This window comes from Stigmatopora argus, chromosome 18 (genome assembly GCF_051989625.1).
Source record: "Stigmatopora argus isolate UIUO_Sarg chromosome 18, RoL_Sarg_1.0, whole genome shotgun sequence".
In the NCBI taxonomy this organism is placed as follows: domain Eukaryota; kingdom Metazoa; phylum Chordata; class Actinopteri; order Syngnathiformes; family Syngnathidae; genus Stigmatopora; species Stigmatopora argus.
Window position 1 is genome coordinate 5,507,764 of NC_135404.1, and position 19,480 is coordinate 5,527,243.

General features: G+C 34.2%; 1 protein-coding gene across 1 annotated transcript; it reads right to left on the minus strand.

Annotated features, from left to right (window-relative positions):
• Nucleotides 1–157: 157 nt before the first annotated feature.
• fra10ac1 (FRA10A associated CGG repeat 1) lies at nucleotides 158–19,480 on the minus strand. Its single transcript, XM_077625287.1, has 14 exons — nucleotides 19,385–19,480; nucleotides 18,985–19,067; nucleotides 18,784–18,876; nucleotides 18,484–18,529; nucleotides 18,208–18,284; nucleotides 17,500–17,583; nucleotides 17,321–17,405; nucleotides 15,776–15,821; nucleotides 3,851–3,964; nucleotides 2,206–2,248; nucleotides 1,960–2,087; nucleotides 1,841–1,888; nucleotides 577–661; nucleotides 158–282 (listed from the first exon to the last, which is right to left on the minus strand). Exons 1-14 carry the CDS (start codon nucleotides 19,400–19,402, stop codon nucleotides 240–242), a joined length of 993 nt encoding a protein of 330 aa, XP_077481413.1. The 5' UTR covers nucleotides 19,403–19,480; the 3' UTR covers nucleotides 158–239.

Sequence of the window (19,480 nt, forward strand, 5' to 3'; positions counted from 1 at the left end):
GTCATCTTAAATATATACCTAATGAAAACACAACTAAAACTAAGATTTAAAAACTACTAATAAAAATTAAAAAAAACACTATGAAATTTTAAAAACCAAAATACCTTTTAACATAGTTTGACACAACTTTCAATTAATAGGTGTACCAGGCCTGTAATTAACGTTAAATAACGTTTATTTCAACATAAGAAAAAAAAAAATACTTGAATTTCAGTGGTAACCAGTTCTAATCCCGTCTTCTAGAGGAACAAGTCTTCAAAATAGTCATCAAACTCTTCCTCCCTGAGGACAAAAAACACATCCAAATATTAGCAATTCTGCCATTTTAACCACATATTCATGTTTAGGATAAACATTAAGCAAACAAACGAAAAGAACAATCTTAACAGTTGACAATGAATCTCATCCAGACATGGAATAGAAAGGCTAAGGTCAAGAAAAGGTCAGGAAGGGATTGAGTCGCCCATCGTCATTCAGGGTGGTCCTTTACACACTATACCTACAAAGCCACACCTTGTTTGACAGCATTAAAAGGGTTTAGCTGGCATTGTTTTAACGTGAACTCTAATGACTCACCTTGACTTCTCCTCCACTGCTGGGGCGGGTCCTCTCCAGTGGTCCGACTCAGAAGCGCCAGTGGCAGAGTCTTCTGCTTCCGAGTCTGGAAATTGATCGAAAATGATCTTTTAGTGTCATTGACGGCAATGGAAATCCGATCCCAAGTTTGGAAATTGAACACTTGGGCAGCTCGTGAGAAAATGACGATTAATTGAATAATCCACAGATTAAAATAATTGTTAGTTTGCTGAGTTTAGTTCAAATCCGGCAATTATTATATTTTATTTTATTTATTTATTACCTATTTATTTATGTCTAAAATGTTTTTTTCTGTGTCTGTATTCTCACCCTTTTGCTACCGTGACAATGAAATTTCCCGAATACGGGATGAATAAAGTTATCTAATCTAATCTAATTAGCAATTAGCTATATTATATTATTAAAAAAATATATTTATTGTGGCTGAAATTGTTCCCGTTCTGAAAATGTAGCATAATTTAAGAATTTTTAAGAGAAAAACTGCAATTGTAATGATTTATGAGGTTGCCACTATAGAGATCAATCTTTTATAACTGTTAGTTGCTGGCAGCCCCAATTATTGCCTTTTTTGTGAAATAGTAGGAAAAACATTCATTTTTTATGTATTGGCCAATGAAGCAATTCGATTTGTCAGTCAATCTAAACCTCCTTGATCCAAAAAAGAATTAATAAAAAAAAACAAGTCATAAAATTGTTTGTATGATGCAAATTACCATTTATATGGCTATGCATCCATATAAAAATAATTGAGGATGCTTTAATCATTACAAATTTGAAATATTAGACATTCAAACATAAAAATGAATCTATTAAAAAAAGAAAACGCTATTAATTTTTATTTTTTGGACTTCAGGGGAGCCATTGATTGTTAACTTTAATGTGATTTTTCCACTCATCAAAAAGCCAATCAATTGATTAATCTATTATATTTATTCGTTGCAGCCTCATTTTTTGCCTTTTTCTATAACTGTTAGAAAACCCTATTCATTTTAACCACATCGGTACAGTTCTACTGTATTGGACATCTATCTACAGTACCAAAAAATACATTATTGGGAACAGGCGCATCCGAATGTATGAATATAAAGGGAGACAGCTGAGAAAATCAGTGGTGCCCGCAGGCTAATGGATGATGTTTTCAAAAAGGGCTGGTTTTCCAAGCGTTTTCATTTTGGAGGCACGAGCTCCGGGGCCCGGCCGAGAGTGAAGCGAGAAGATGAGAAATGCCCGAAAGCGTGTTTACCTTTGCCCGTCGACTCGTCCGAACTGCCGGAAAAGGAGGAAGACGGATCTGCGGGGAGACGGCGAAACACCTCCATCAAAATGAAAAGTAGCAAATGAGGAATTTTCGAGAGATGTTACCTCCGCGCCTCCGGTGCTTGCGCTTCTTAGAGCGCGACGGTGAGCTCTTTTTCTTCTTTTTTGGTGGCGGGTCTGGCTTTTCTTCTTGTGCCTTTCTTAATGTCTTCTTTGCCTTCACCTCTTTTCGTCTAGAATGTGAGAAGCGTGGCTTAACTGTCAGACGCTCAGTGCCAAAATTCACATTCATATTTTATTGAACATGAGTTGTGTTTATACATGGGGTTAAAATAATGAAAACGTTCTCACTTGTGGTGGAAGTTCAATTTGAAAGAGCATTCTGGGCAAAGTCCTGGAAGTAAAAAAACAAACAAAAAAAATCAGTACATAAAAGCAGTGGGTGAGGAATTGAGCCCTGTGGAACTCCTTTCAAAACAATAATTATATATACAATATATTGTACGTAGGTATTGTATATGTACTAACAATAATTAACTGTAAAGATGCAATTTACGGCAATACACGTCAAATATATACGTTGTGTGTATATTATATTTACTACAGCGATGAAGCGATTAGTTAAAGCAATTGCCAACTTGTGAATAATTGCTGTTATATCACATACTTTTTAGCTATTTTAAATGTACATTACATAAGATTATGCAGTTGAAGCAGTGAAAAACATGATTAACATAGCAAAGATGGATGTGCCAAGAGGGATCATTTAATGATTCAAGGCCATTGGCGGGGGATAGACGTCCAATCCATTCGATCTGGTAAGAGCTGTTAGTGGATGGATTACCTCACATGTGTCAAAGTGGCGGCCTGGTGGCCAAATCTGGCCCGCCGCATCATTTTGTGTGGCCCGGGAAAGTAAATCATGAGTGCCGACTTTCTGTTTTAGGATCAAATTAAAATGAAGAGTATAGATGTATATTAAATTTCCAGATTTTCCCCCTTTTAAATCAATAATTGTAATTTTTTTAATCCATTTTTTCTGTGTTTTTAGTTCAAAAATCATTTTGTAAAATCTAAAAATATATTTTTAAAAGCTAAAATAAACATTGTTATAGATCTATAAAAAACGGAATATTCAGGGCTTTTAATCCAGTTCTTTTAATCCATTTATTTAAAAAAATCTAAATATTATATCTAAAATGGTCCGGCCCACGTGAAATCAAGTTGACATTAAAGCGGCCCGCGGACCAACCCGAGTCTGACACCCTTATTAACTCATTGACTGCCTTAAAGAGATATGTCCAACTCCAATCCATAAGTATGTAAATTTACTAAAGTTGTCAGGTAAATAAAACATTTCACTGTGATAATTCCATGAGGTGCATAGTCAACTTGCGAAATATTGCCGTTATATTACATATATTTGAGCTCTTTTAAATTTACATAGGAAAAAATATTAACAATGTAACTAATGTGCTGTCAGTGATCATTTACTATTTCACTGCCATTGGCAGCAGTTGACGTCCTATCGCTTCCAATCCCTTCCTATTTCCTTCCTATCCCTCCTATCGCTGTCAAGCTTAGCCAATGAGTTCATGAATAGCTGGTCTGTTTTTTATCCCTAGTTTTCCCCAGCATGGCCAGCTTGTGATATGGTGCATGACTATTCTTTTCTGGACTGGTGGGTCCTACAATTACTGTAATTATTCTAACAGGATTTTCTACGCTATGATACCTGAAGGAGGATTATTATGAGCCTTCTCTTGGAAAAGATCCCTAAGCGACTGCAACCCACACCCACCGTCACGCAAAGCTGCATCAACAGACGAGTGTGATTTTTTTTTTCTTAGAACCGTATTTTCATGCCTATAAGGTGCGCTGAAAAGTCTAACATTTTCTCTAAAATGGACAGCGCGCCCTATCAGTCGGTGCACCTTGTGTATGTGTATGCACTATATTAAAATTCTGTAGATGTCGACAAAATTATTGGACTTACTCAGTTTGACCAGCGCATTCCTCTTGTCACCTTGTTCCACGTAGGCAAAATTCACCTCCCAGCTTTTCAGGCCTTCTTGGTTCTCGCAACGTTTGTTGCCACATTGGAATTGACCTGCATGACATCAAAACATTTGGTATCATTTTCAAGTAAAATAACAAAAATTAAAAAAATGGATCAAGATTGACCCTTCTGGTACCCCACTTTGACACATATCACTATGCCACACACTTAAAAGGCGCACAACACATGAATTACGGTGATTACAAAATGCCTACACACCTATTTAAGTGGGAGATTTTTTTCTGGAAAAAAAAGTCAACTCATGTAGATGCACAAGTGTGCACATCCTTATGTAGCAGGAACGGTCAGAATAAAGCATTCTCATTTAAAGTAGGTATTTTTAAATAAAGGTCAAGCAAGGTCAATACATTAGTACCATTTAAGTGGTGCTGATTCACCACAACGTTCAGATGTTACACCCTATTTCCCAGGCTATAAGCCGTGCTTTTTTTCATAGTTTAGTGGGCTTGCAATACTACAGTGTGACTTATAGTCTGAAAAATATGCAAATTATTTTTTTTTTTTTTCGAGCAGACGCCTCAATTTTTTTAATATTATTTTTTTGTATATAAAATAACCACTATAAGTATTAGGTATAATTTTTTTGTTTTGTTTTTTAGTAAGACATTTTTTTTCATGCCCCCAAAAAACATGGAAAGTGGGTTTTTTTTGTATTGTAAGACATTTTTTGCATATGTACTGTTACTGTGTAACCAAAAAGCTGCTGTTGTTTAAAAAGATGAGTATTTTTTGTATTATTCCGTTATTACATGATAGTTAATTATAAAAATAATAATAATAATCATGGAAATCAAGAGTATATTTTGGAGTGAGAAATAGATGTCATAGGTTTTCAAGCAAGACTCTTCATCTACAGTCACCCAACAGCTGACCTCACTTTATCCTTAGACCAGCTTAAGGCGCCACTGATCAGCTCGTCATTCCCACAGATTGAAAGAAAGGTGTGAGTGCGTCACACAGGTCCCGACTTGGCACGAGGGCCAACGACTATCCTGACCCAGGCGTAGCAGGAGGGCCTACGGAGAGTGATGACGCCATCGGGCCATGGGATTGCTCTCTCCTCACATGCCAGATCAGAACAATGACGTCAGCCATTAGAAAAAGACTTGAACATCTCTTGTGCTACGAAGTGATGTCACTAATTTGTGTTTGGGTAATTGTACATCCTCTTAGACTCCGCGCTCCTCTGCCTACGACCATTCTTAAGTCCAAATACAACTTGTATGGCGTCCGCTCATTTGCCATTCTAGGCCCCTGGTGGTGGAACACCATTCCTGCTCAGTTAAATTCCATCCTTGAGCGTACTAGTCAGTTTTATAAATGTAGTTGTACTATGTAATTTTGTTGTACTAAATGTAGTTGTACTAAATGTAGTTGTACTAAATGTAGTTGTACTAAATGTAGTTGTACTATGTAATTTTGTTGTACTAAATGTAGTTGTACTGTGTAATTTTGTTGTACTATGTAATTTTGTTGTACTAAATGTAGTTGTACTAAATGTAGTTGTACTAAATGTAGTTGTACTATGTAATTTTGTTGTACTATGTAATTTTGTTGTACTATGTAATTTTGTTGTACTAAATGTAGTTGTACTATGTCATTTTGTTGTACTAAATGTAGTTGTACTATGTCATTTTGTTGTACTATGTCATTTTGTTGTACTATGTAATTTTTTTGTACTATGTAATTTTGTTGTACTATGTAATTTTGTTGTACTAAATGTAGTTGTACTATGTAATGTTGTTGTACTATGTAATTTTGTTGTACTAAATGTAGTTGTACTATGTAATTTTGTTGTACTAAATGTAGTTGTACAATGTAATTTTGTTGTACTAAATGTAGTTGTACTATGTAATTTTGTTGTACTAAATGTAGTTGTAGTATGTAATTTTCTTTCCTTGAAAAAAAAAACTCTATATAGTACCGTAGTTTCTGGACTATAAGTCGCACCAGCCCCCAAAAAATGCACAATGAAGAAGGAAAAAAACATATATAACTCGCACCGGAGTATAAGTCGCAATTTTGGGGGAATTTTTTTTGATGAAATCCAACACCAAAAACATACACGTCATCGTAAAAGGCAATTTCAAATAAAGATAAAATAGAGAACAAAAGGCTAAATAAGTGTACGGTACACTAACGTTACATGACTGACATGCCTGGTAATGTCAGTAATGACGTAACATATTAAAGAGTTATTCAGATAAACAAAACAAGTTTACCAAACTATCAGTTTCACTCCAAATCACTAAATCCAATAATAGCTTTTTTTTGTTTTCTTCATTTCAGTAAGAGTGACCTCCGCTTTTCGCCAGTCCCTTACAAGTTTCTCGCTAACTCCAAACTTTCTTTCTGCTGCTCGATTACCGTTTTCAACTGCATATTTCCCAATTTGAAAATAACGTGAAATGATATAATAATGTGTTAACAATTTCATACATAAGTCGCACCCAAACTATGAAACTACTGCGATTTATAATCCGAAAAATACGGTAAGCTTTTTTCTCTCCAAAAATGATCATGTATACTAAAGGTTTTTTATCCTTAAAAAAGTAAAGTAAAACACAATGGCTTTCATTTTATATCTATATTCTATACATAGTAGAATATTTTTTCCTCCAAAAAACAACCATGCATTGCAAAGCTAAAAAAAAGACCATCTGTAGTAAAGTCTAACTATGGCATTTTTACACCCACAATTTTTTTAAACAAAAAATAAAATAAAATACGTCTACCCCCATGTGAAATTGAATGTATTGAGTTAGGAGTATGGTCAGAAAAAACCAATTCAGCATCTCAAGGTAACACTGTACACAATGTTGCCGACAAATATGCTCAGCGCAAATACCACACATTTTTGCCTTTTGCGTGAGAACAAATAACAGCCTCCCAAAGTGCAAGTTGACCCTCACATGCTCTAAGCCAGGGGTGTCAGACTCGGGTTGGTTCGCGGGCCGCTTTAACGTCAACTTGATTTCACGTGGGCCGGACCATTTTAGATATAATATTTAGATTTTTTTAAATAAATGAATTAAAAGAACTGTATTAAAAGCCCTGAATATTCATTTTTTATAGATCTAAAACAATGTTTATTTTAGCTTTTTTTTTTAAATATATTTTTAGATTTTACAAAATGATTTTTGAAATAAAAACACAGAAAAATTGATTAAAAAATTAGAATTATTGATTTAAAAGGGGGAAAATCAGGAAATGTAATATACATCTATACTCTTCATTTTAATTTGATCCTAAAACAGAAAGTCGGCACTCATGATTTACTTTCCCGGGCCACACAAAATGATGCGGCGGGCCAGATTTGGCCCCCGGGCCACCACTTTGACACAGGTGCTCTAAGGGTAAAAACATTGGCAGCGACTAGGTAAAAGTAAAACCGTTTAGCAAGGAAACTCCTATCCCTTTTACGTCAATGGTCCCTAATTCCTGTCGGTTGGAGGGTGCGGGCAGATGGCCGCCCGATTAGCTATCTAGCGAGTGACGTGGCGAGGCGGTGACCCCAGCGCGTGCCGTCGCGGATCTTTGGCGGTTTGCCGGCGAGCGCGTGATTGACAGCGCTGAGTCGTTAGCAAGTGGGAAAAGCTCGTTATCGCGTGTCTGGAGGACTTTAGCATGAGATGTCAAACAAAGAGTCAGATGAAGTGCTTAACAAAGTTGGGGGGTGCCAAGATCCTGAAGGGTTCAACATTCAATGAATGAATTAAAAGAGAGTTTATTTCGATTTATAAATGTATTTAAAAATATATATATATATATTTTTAAATCTCTAATCATTGCTTTATCTCCAACATTGGCATTGAGGTTGAATATGGGCATTGTAGGAAAAGAAAAAGAAAAGATTGCATTAAAAATTCAGGCATGCACTAAATTCCTCTTTTAATTCATAATTCTATTTTTTTTATACTTGTATTAGTCGGCCTTCACCTTAAAAACATGTTATTGCTTCAAAGTGTCTCGTACTAAGAAAAACGTCTCCACTTTGTTCAAGTAAGCAAACAATTTTAATAATAAAGAGCTGACATTAAATTGACACGTTAAATTTGCCCCTAATTCTAAATAACGTGCAAAACGACGTTCATTACGCCAACAGCCTAAAAGCAAAGCGACATCTGACTTGGGTGTCCACAAATCCGATAAAACACGGCTGTCAGAAGTCACTCGCTTGCTAATGAGCAATTTACATGTCCCTTGGTCTGTATCTCCCTTGTTTCCAAGGGCTTCTTTTCGCGGTTGCTAGGCAACCTCAAAAGAGACATCCAAAGGAAATAAAAGAACGCAAGAACACAAAGAAGCGTGTTTAACCAGTCAGGTTATTAACTGGCATTGGCTGGGAGACATTCGATCCATTTTAATTGCGAGATCTGGCATTGATCACAATATTTAGAATTGCATATATTTTATTTATAAAATAAGTCAAAAAAGAGGCTATTCACTATTTTCTTTTTATTATTTTCTTTTTTTTCTTTATATGTTAATTCATTCATTTACACTGCCATTTAAATTTACGAGAGTCGCAGGGGTGCTGGAGCTAATCCCAATCTTAAAAAAAAAAAAATTAAAATGTAATTTCAGAACAGATATACTTTTATCCATTGTGTTTATTCAATGGGCAGTAAAGGCATTATTTTTCCAAAACAAATAAATGTATAGTTTTTACTAAAAGGAAAAAGAAGCACACAATATGTAATCCTTTTTCCCCAGTTCAAAAACTATTTTAAAAAAATACAAATAAAACATGAGAATAAAATACAAATTTGCTGTATGATTTTAAAAACTAAAAAAAATGTTAATATTTACATTTTTTTGTCTATTTTGGGGTAAAAACATTCATGGAAAATTGTATTAAAAGAACGACTATCAAATACAAAGACGCTCAAAATTTGGAATTTCAATTTGTAATCAACCATATCTTGCATGATTAATATACTCTTTAAATAGTTCTCTATTATGTTGACAAATGATAATTTGATAATTAGTCGATTAATCATGGTAGGCCTAACCGGCTAATTCATTTTAAAATGCCTAAAATTGAATCAAAATTGGACGTTTGATGGCAGTAAAACATTAACCTATTGTTAAAATAAAGATTCAACGCAACCCTAAGTATCCCCTTTCATAAACCAACGAAGGAAAAATACTAATAACCTTTAGATTAGGCCTCTGAAAAGTCTGCCTTTTTCCCCCACAAAAATTATTGTGTTTATTTTGTCTCTGACAAGAAACCCCTCTGCTGAGAAGAGGTGCAACACTCCGCCTCTGTGTTGTAACATTTATTTACTCCGCAGAGGGCGGCTGACAGAGCAGACCAAAGGGCGTTTGACCAACTGCACCCAACACTGGAAAAAATACTACAGTGCGAAAAAACACTCATCCTCCAGGTTTCTCTGTATTTTGTCATATTATAATGTGACTTAAACATCATATTTTCTTCTCCTTTATTAACCCTGGATAGGGAAAGTGACTATTTTGGGTTATTTAACTCTAAATGGCTAAATGGCTGTAATTGATGGTGAACGGGTTAGGGGTTGCAATCCTTTTAGAGTGGGAACATTAGCCACCCTCCCCCATGAGGATTGGACGACAACTATAATAGGGACTAGGGCGGCATTATTATTCCTCAAAAAGTATTTTAAAGTTTGTTTTAAAAAAAAAATATATATATATATATATATATATACATATACATATATATATATATATACATATATACATATATATATATATACATATATATACATATATACATATATATACATATATACATATATATACATACATATATACATATATATAATATCATATTAGAAAAATATAAAACTGAATATTTCCTGCTTCACACTTCTTTTTAATGCAAATAAAAAAAATAGACTTCTTAAATTCTATTTACAGTTTTTCCTTGAATTAAAAACACATGATTAAAATATTTTTTAAATTAGATAGTCCATATTTCCTCTTCCAAGAAAAAAGCTAAAATATTTTTTTAAATTCTACCCAAACAAGCGCATTTATTTTTTTCGACTTTTTAAAAATGTCCAAATATTTAAAACAATTTAAAAAAAATCTGAAAATAAATACAACTAAAAATGTTCTCTCTTTCCCCTTTACATGCTTAAATATATGAAAATGAAATATTTAGTTTCTTCATTTTATTTAAAAAAAACAAAATATGAAAATAAATATTTAATGTTTTCAACTGTTTCCTTATATATATATTTTTTAAATACAAGGGACTGTTTGCTATTAAGCGGCTCAACAAGATTTGGTGGTTGTTTTAATAGCGGCCCCCGAATAAAACCATAAGTACGACTTAATGTCTACCATTGACGACATTAAGATTGGACGTCTAGCTCTGTCAATGGCAGCCAATGAATGAAACGACTGCCCTATGGAGGGATAAAAGAGTTGTTGGAGAAAAAGTTATGACTTGAAGAATTGCCGCAGAACTCATTGAGAATGCTTAGAAAGCAATTCCCCTCCTAAAAATACACGCTGGAGCTGATTTATTCCTGCACAACGGAACACAGCAGGCCCTCCTTTTTAATAAATAATGCCGATCCGGACTGCTGTTAGATTAAAGGCCACTTTCGTTTTACTTAGCCGCAACACTCTAGACCTCCTTTCAAATGAGCATACGCTTTAGTCTTTTACTTTTTCGGATCTATTAATGAGACGTTTTTGAGGATTTAAAGTCAAGGTCAAGTGCGGTGTCACGATCAAGAGCGGTGGTGATTCTTGGCGAGGATTTACTATTTGTTTAAGACACAAAGTGGGTCGCTTTTTGGTGGCACTGTAGAACTACTGAATTCAAGCAAAAATAACAAGCACTCACTAGCTTGGTTGAAAGCATTTTTAAATAAACTATCAGCTTTAAAACAAAAAGAAAAACTATCAGAGAATAAGAAAAAAAAGGTTTTTTTTGCCAGAAAAGTGCAGAAAAAAACATTTCAGTTTAAATAGAATCATACAAATGAAAAATATAGGACTTTTGGACAAAAGTTGTAAAAGAAGAAGAACAAAAACAAAGTTGCAAAAGTTATTATAGAAAGTTTGGAGTATTTTTATGTCTCAACATTGTTCTCTTTTGTTAACATTTTAATGACAATTGACGAAGTGGATTCAAATTCTATCATTATGCATTAATGTTAATAAAACAAAGAATGTCAATAAAATTCTGACGACTAAAACATAACTGATTACAATTACAATACCTTCTCAGTTGTTTTTATAAATTACAGGCGATCCTACGAGTTAGCTGTGGCGACCCCTGAGGAGATAAGCCAAAAGTCTGCCCACTGGCAATGTTGCAATGATCAACACAGCCCTAGAGCGCTCTACTGCGGTTCAGAGGAAAGATACCATTGGGAAATGATATAGTAATGTGTGAATAATTTCACACATAAATTGCACTGGTTTACATATTGCATCCCTGTTCAAACTATAAAATAAATAAACAAATAATTTATTGTTTTTTAAAAATGCAGCTTATAGTTCAGAAAATACCCTAATAAATCTATATTCTAAAAAAAACAAGTAAAAATAAAAATAATTACAAAACTATATTTTTTTAAAACTTTATCGATGTTGCATCCCCGGTCGAACTATAAAAAAATAAATTTAAAATAATTTTAAAATGCACTTTATAGTCCAGAAAATACCTAACCCCTAATAAATCTCTATTCTGCAGGTTATCAGAATTAAAACAAACAAGTTAAAATAAAAATAATTACAAAATATATTTTTTGTTGCATCCTCGGTCAAACTATAAAAATTAAATTTAAAAAAAAAAAATGGCACTTATAGTCCAGAAAATACCAATGCCTTAATAAATCTATATTCTGCAGGTTATCAATATAAAAAAATAAAAAAGGAAAAATAAAAATAATTACAAAAATATATATTTTTTAAAACTTTATCGATGTTGCATTCCCGGTCAAACTATAAAAAATAAAACATATTTTTTAAAAAAAATGCAGTTTATAGTCCAAAAAATCTCTAACCCCAATGAATAAATATACCTATCCCCTAATAAACCTATATTCTGCAGGCTATCAAAATTAAAAAGTTAACATAAAAATAATTATAAAAATATATATTCTTTAAAACTTTACAATTTTATTAAATGCAGCTTATAGTCCGGAAAATACCTATGCCCTAATAAATCTATATTCTGCAGGTTATCAGAATTAAAAAACAACAAGTTAAAATAAAAATAATTACACAAAAAAAAATATTTTTTTAAAAACCTTATCAATGGGGCCCTAAATGTTAACTCCCATAATTAAAAGTTGTTTTCATTTTCCCACAAGCTCCAACTGTTTCTTTCTGGTGCAGCCATCACGCCACTGTTTACTGATATTTTCAGACGTTGAGTGCAACAACAACAAAAGCTTCCAGCTGTTCAATGCCAAGCAGCAACCCGAGGAGCAAAAGTCCTTCAATGTCAAAACACGTCCAGCGTAATTGCCTCGTACGCATTCTCGCTCCCCTAGTTTTTTTATCCCCCACACCCCGTCTCCTCCAATGTCAATTATTACCACAAGCTGGAGCATGCTTTTTTTTAACATAATTCAAGTCGTATCCTTGACACGCAGTGCATTTCATTTTCCTACAGAAAGGAAAAGGCTACATACTCATTTAGCTTTAGTTAACATACAAAAAGATAGAAAATTGAGTTTTAAAAGCTTTTCCTGGGGTATTTCCAAAAATCCAGTACATAATAAAACTTATTGGCTGTTGTTGTCTATAACTTTCACTATGTATTTTGAATTGGATTGAGTTGTGGACTATTCACAAGCCAAGACCACTGTCAGACCCTCAGAGTCCAAACGGATTGGACGTTTAGATTAGATTAGATAACTTTATTCATCCCATATTCGGGAAATTTCATTGTAACAGTAGCAAGAGGGTGAGACTACAGACACAGGAAAAGACATTTTAGACATAAATAAATAGGTAATAAATAAGTTAATAAATAAATTTATGAAAGTTCTGTGGAGGGAAGGCGCGACCGCTGAGATCAAGTCTAAAACTAAAGTTTTGTGTCTGAAATGTGATTGATCAGGATTACGGAGACTTAATCTGGAACAATATATTGCCTAAATCAGCTATCTCAGACAAAGAGTGCATTTGTCTGTTTTCGGGTTGCTACAATGAATCAGGCTAATTGACAACAAGTCGACTATCAAACTGAGCGATAACTATTTTGAAGATGGATTAAATCTTTGGAGACATTGTTGGCACCAAATTATCCAAATTCACTTTTTTGTCATAATTACTATTAAATAAAATAAACAACAAAGATGGGAAAACTGCTTTTTTTAAAGCACACAAATACACAGATATAAAAATACACAGATATAAAAAAACTTTGGGAAATCGTTTATTTTAGGAATTTATTTCTTAAATAATAAAGAACATTTTTTTCATTCTAATATATTTAATACAAGTTTTTTCATCAAAAAGTTATATTTATTATGTATAAATATATACACATATATAAAAAACTTTGGGAAATCGTTTATTTTAGGAATTTATTTCTTAAATAATAAAGAACATTTTTTTCATTCCAATATATATAATACAAGTTTTTTCATCAAAAAGTTATATTTATTATGTTTGAAGTAGAAACAGTCAATATTTCTTTTTACTTGTATTTACTTGTCTATCTATTCATTTTTATTTATTCATTTCACGTTTTTATATTTAACAGATAAAAAAGAAGAAAAAAAGAAAAATCTATTTTTATTCATTTTTAAATGATTGTACATTATGTCTTTTATTTAAAAAAAATCACAAACATAACTGTAAATATTCTCTTGTCTCAAATATCTTATCTTATTCCTGTATTTTGCTCTAAAAAAATATATACAGCAACTAGGATCATTTCAATTTTTATTCAAAAAAAAGTATTCTCTGATTTCTTTATATTGAATCAAAACGAGATTGTATCAGTTTTTTCTTTGGGGAAAAAAATGATAGAGTGTAGTTACATACTACATTTTTTGCAATTTTGTAAAGGCTGGAAGAGTTAAATATGTGATTTTAATATATTATGAAGAGTGGATTCATGGCAAATACAGACTTAACTCCCATAATAATGCTTGTTGGCAGGACTAGTCTGCAGATTAAAGGTGAAAGAGGAGGAGGTCTATGATTTGAAAAGCTTTACAAGAAAAGGTCAGAGAAGGCAAAAGCATTGTATGCCGTCGTGTCAAGATTGAGGCTAAAGTACAGTGACCCAACTAAGTCAACCAGGAACTGTAGAAAGAGGCAACAGCATGCCTTTATCGCTACCTAGTGGCTAAAAGACAACACTGACAAAAAATACAGCATCTTCCCTTACAGGTGAAACAAATTGGCTGCCATTGACGTCGATGGAATAACACTAGCATTAGAATTGAATAATAACTTAGCTGGGTTTCTTCAAATTTGTAAATTATTGCTTTTATTTTGACTTTATTCCTGTAAAACTCATTGGCAGTGTTAGACATCCAATCCATTGGAACTTTATATTACTTATTTATGTTTTTACTGGGAAAACGCACTTTGTGGAGTACCATAGCTGTATACGCAGCTGTGTATAATGACAATAAAGGCTTTTGATTTGATTGATTGATTCCTGATATACAAATGTATAACATACAACAGGTGATTTATTTTGTATTTTTTATTTTTATTTTGAGTGCGAAGCAAAAGAAATGTCAATTAAACCAAAGAAATTACAGTTATTAAGCACCATTTTAAGGATGCGTCTTTTAAATGAACTTCATAAATGTTAAAGACTGGATTTAAATACCATTGTCTAATTAAACTAGGAATTATAATAGTATTCATTCAAAGTAGTGATTTCCCGATCCGATATTCGGTATCGGCGCTCGATACGATTATTTTTGGAATATCGGATTTGGTCACATGATCGGGTCCGATCAAATAAATTACGTTCTTCTTTTTTTCATCATAAATGATGCGGTAGCACTGTATGGCATCATTCAATTGATTTGCAAACTTTGTGCAATGTTCAATATTTGGGTCCTGCTGCTCGATCTTTATGTTTATAAATGGTACTGACGGTCGAACGATTCAAGTTGTATTCCCGTGCAACGCTCACCACTTTCTAATGCGCATCAAGCTTCTTTATTATTGCCACTCGTTTCAAATGAAATGGCTTGCCTCTTCCTTGCACCTCCCTCACTAGAAGCCTTTCGCTTTTCACCAACCATATTGAATAATGGATGCACGAGATATTTAATGATAAAAATGAAAAAGGTTCTTTGCGCACTGGAGATACGTTCACGCACTTCCGCGCTGCAACGAACTGGGCAGAGGAAGGTGCATGCTGGGTGAGCTGAGCTCTCACAGCGCCAGGCGTCGGTATTAGCGGCGGAAAGAAGCACTACTCGGAAAAAGGCGCGCAATACAAAATCGAACTTACGAACATTTTTCGACATAAACGCAATTTGCAGACATGTTCGTATGTACCGTTGTTCGTAACTTGAATGTTCGTAAGTAGGGGAGCGTCTGTACTATACTCCTCGTATTGACGATCGGTTCGGCATTCGCGCTGAGTGACGGAAAAAAACACTGAGAAAAAAAATGCAACGCTCCGCCCAGTGCTCGTAGATATCTGTTATACACGAAAGAGTTGCGGCAAAAAAGACAGTGCGCTACAATGATAAACAGCCTCTCATGTCTTGGCCACCTGGCTTTCTCGTATCTAGAGATAATTATTTGCTCGAAATTTTACTCGTATCTCGAAATGTTCGTATGTCGAGGTACCACAGTATATATAAAAAATATATATATATAGTAAAAGTGGCGTTTTCCTACCTTTACCGGAGACAACTTCGCTTTCCATCCTCCAGCGGAATCCAAACTATTGAAAAAGAAGTAGAAATAATTCAAATGAGTCACTTTCAAAGCAGTACTTTCAATGCAAGCAGGGTCTCCATCTGCATTAGCGCTCAGATAACTGCAAGGGTATTCTGTCAAGTGCAGAAAATAAAATGCTGTTTCTTTTTTTGTCATGTTAAACGGATCGGGGCCGAAATTGAATGGCTTCTCCGCTCCGCCGAGCTCGTCCGTCCTCGGGAACGGAATGTCACGGCGGGAATTAATGTTGGAGCGGGGGCAGCGTCACGCCACGCTGGTGACAAAATACAACATTTTATCACGAGGCGACAATATGAGAGAAGAGGAAAAAGTACACAACGAATCAATGAATCAAGACTGACTTTTCATTTCCCATTTTCAAGTTCTATCATTGATTAGGAATAAATAATTTGTTTATAGTTTGGAGCAATGTAAGACTTTTGTGTTAAACAGTGAGATCAGTAAGATAAATTGAAAAAATGAAAAATACATACAAATCACTTAAAAAAGTGGAAAAAATGAGATCATGAAGGGCTTTGTAAAATATATTTGTGTCTTTTTACTCAAAACACAACATTTTTAAGTGTTAAAAAATTAGTCTCATTGAAGTTGTTAATCAGAAAAAAAATATCAGTTAATAAATGAAAAGACAACTATTTTGATATTAATCGTTGAGATATTGTTGACCTAAAAAATTGATAATAAATTAACCCTCATATATATTTTGCATTTGTTTAAATTATAAAAATGTACAAATGAAATATTCATTTACTCTCTATATTCCTCAATTTTAGTTATTTAAAAAAACAATTAATATAGAAAAATATTGTAAATAATCTAACCATTAACATATTAATTTTAACATTGTAGAATGTAGTATAATTTTTTTTTAAAATAGATTAAAAGGGTGGGCCGAGTAGACAAGCGGTTCGCACGTTGGAATCACAGTTGTGGGGTCGAGGGTTCGATTCCACTGTGTGGAGTTTGCATGTTCACCCGGGTTGAGTGGGTTTTTTCCAGGTACTCCGCTTTCCACTCAGAAAAACATGCGTGAATGGTTGTCCGTCTACCTATGCCCCCCAATTGGTTGCCCCCCATTTCAGGGTGTCCCCCGCCTGGTGACAGTAGTTAGCTGGGATAGGCTCCGGCACCCCCGCCAACCTTTTGAGGATACGCGGTTCAGAAATTGAATGAATGAACATTAAAAAAGATGAACATTTGTGTATTCTGACTTCTTTGCTTATGATGAAAGCAAATATTATCTTTGCAATTAATCAAAATTAGATATCGGCAAACTTCTGCTTTATGGAAAATAATGATACAGCTACATAATTACCTAATATTTGTGGTAAACCTTTATCATAGGTTTTGGTTCCAATGCATCAGTTATAATGTCAACAAATACCGACTTGTATGTGAACTAATGAGTCAATTCATTGCTAAAAGAATCATTTATTAGTTGATTATCAAAATAATTAGAAGACATAATTTGTGAAAACATACCTTGTTTTCCTTATATCGGCTGAGATCAGATATGCAGTACTCCTTAAACAGCTTGTCATAATACTTTTTTGCCAATTCCTTCTCCCTAGGACACACAAAGCAGTTCAAAAAAATGAATCTTGCGAAAATAGTGTTGAATTTATAAATTTAAGATAAAAACATTGACTGCGAGATGTCACCATGTCATATCTTCTTCATCCTCATCCTTCCAAAGGAAGCGATGGTTCTCCCGCAGAACATCCGAGTCGGTTTTGTCATTTTCTCTGTAGAAGAGAAAATGTTCACTTTGGCGGTTATTCTGGGATATTATTATATATGTGGAATATTGATCATTATATGTATATGTGATACATTAATCATTATAAGCAGACGAAAGCTCAGTATAACAAGGACACTTCCCCCCCTGCAGCTGGCTCCGAGGATATTTAATTGTTTTGAGGACTATTGACCTGACAGATCACCGAGTCCCGGGCCGAGGACTGTTGATCTGAGTTCGCAATGAAGATCTGTGAAGGACTCTTAAAATTGCTTTGACTTGGATTCCGGCAGATGGCGATAATCGCATACTGTTTTAAAATACTGTCGCTTGTTTCACCTTTTATGGAAATTATTATGCTTACTTGTGCAAATTCTTACGCAGTTGTTTTTGGTTTCCGATCTGATATGCAATTGCTGTTGCAGTGGTTTTTTGTTTGTCATTTGATTATGTGCGACTAAATGGACAGAAGAGGATGCCTTTCTTCAGAATGCTCTGGTGGCGAGGACGAGCCAGGACAGATTCTCACTTGCAAGTTATCGCTAGACTATGTCTACGATGTCTCTCCTTTTATTAAAGTATATCTATTAATGAACCTATCAAGAATAAAGGTAAAATACAAGATACGTACGTAGAGCGTTTGAAGTCAGCCAGGTGTCCTCCGTAATACATGATGTAGTCGCCGACAAACTTTTTATGTCGCTCAAACTGGAAAAAGCTGCATAAGGATGTTCATTCTGCATTTTTTGGGGTATTAATTACTTTTTCCCTGCATGTACATTGAGTAAATTAACTCTGTCAGTACCACTGATGATGATATGTCGCTTTTCATCCCTATGCTGTGAATTTAAATGAGTTTATGGCTATTTTATCACAAGTAGCAGCCAGTGAGTTAAACAAAAGATACAGCATTTAATGATATCAAGTGGGCTCTTCTATTTCTGGCTTCTTCCCTGCAAAACAAAAGACAACATATATTTACAAACAAAGTTGACCTATTTTTAGTAATATAATAACGGCACTTTTTATTTTTTTTCACTCATTCCCGTACCGCTTTTCCTCACAATGGGTCACGTAAAACAGTCACAGTACTTACTATCTAAAATAAGTGATTTGATATAAGTGGGATTCAAGACTAATGATTGTAGGACCCCCACCCCCTCTTTCCCTCCTATTTTGTCATCCATCAGCATTGATTCTTGCTTACCTGTCCACTTCATTGGCGTGAAAAGTGCGGTGAGCCACTTGAGAATGCCGATCTTTCTGGAAAGGCTTCTGTAAAATTTCTTTTTCATGTTTTCTGCAAGAAAGGATGCATTATAATTTTAGTTTTCTTCACTTGATCCACATTATCCTTTACAGGGATATATTGTACTCGGATATTGAATGTTACAGCCACATATTTTACCTTTTAAGTCTGCTCTCAGAAGTCTCTCCGTGGGTCTCATCGTCACTAAAATCGGAATCGTAGTTGGCACCGCCACCATGCACCTCAATACACAAGAGTCTTTGAGTTTCTCCATCTTATTATTCATTACAAACAACATGCACAAGGTTTGTTGAGCATGAAGACACATAAATATACAATTTCAAGGTAAATTATATCAATTGCAATCATGTTTAGAAGCGAAACACCAGATTAGTGTCAGGCATAGTGTTTACTATGCAGCTATTTGCTGCTTTGACAATGTATCGCCTGCAGTAAACGTAGAATCAATCGTTTATGTTTTATATGAATTCGATTCCGAATCGAGATACAGATATTTATTGCATTAAACCTTGTAGAATTGTGTGAAATCAATACGTACTTTAACGAGATTATCCATCGTTGATACACATTCACACACGATTCAAGAATGTTTACAAAGTATGGGTCGCTGGATAATGACGTAGGGAGAAGCCAA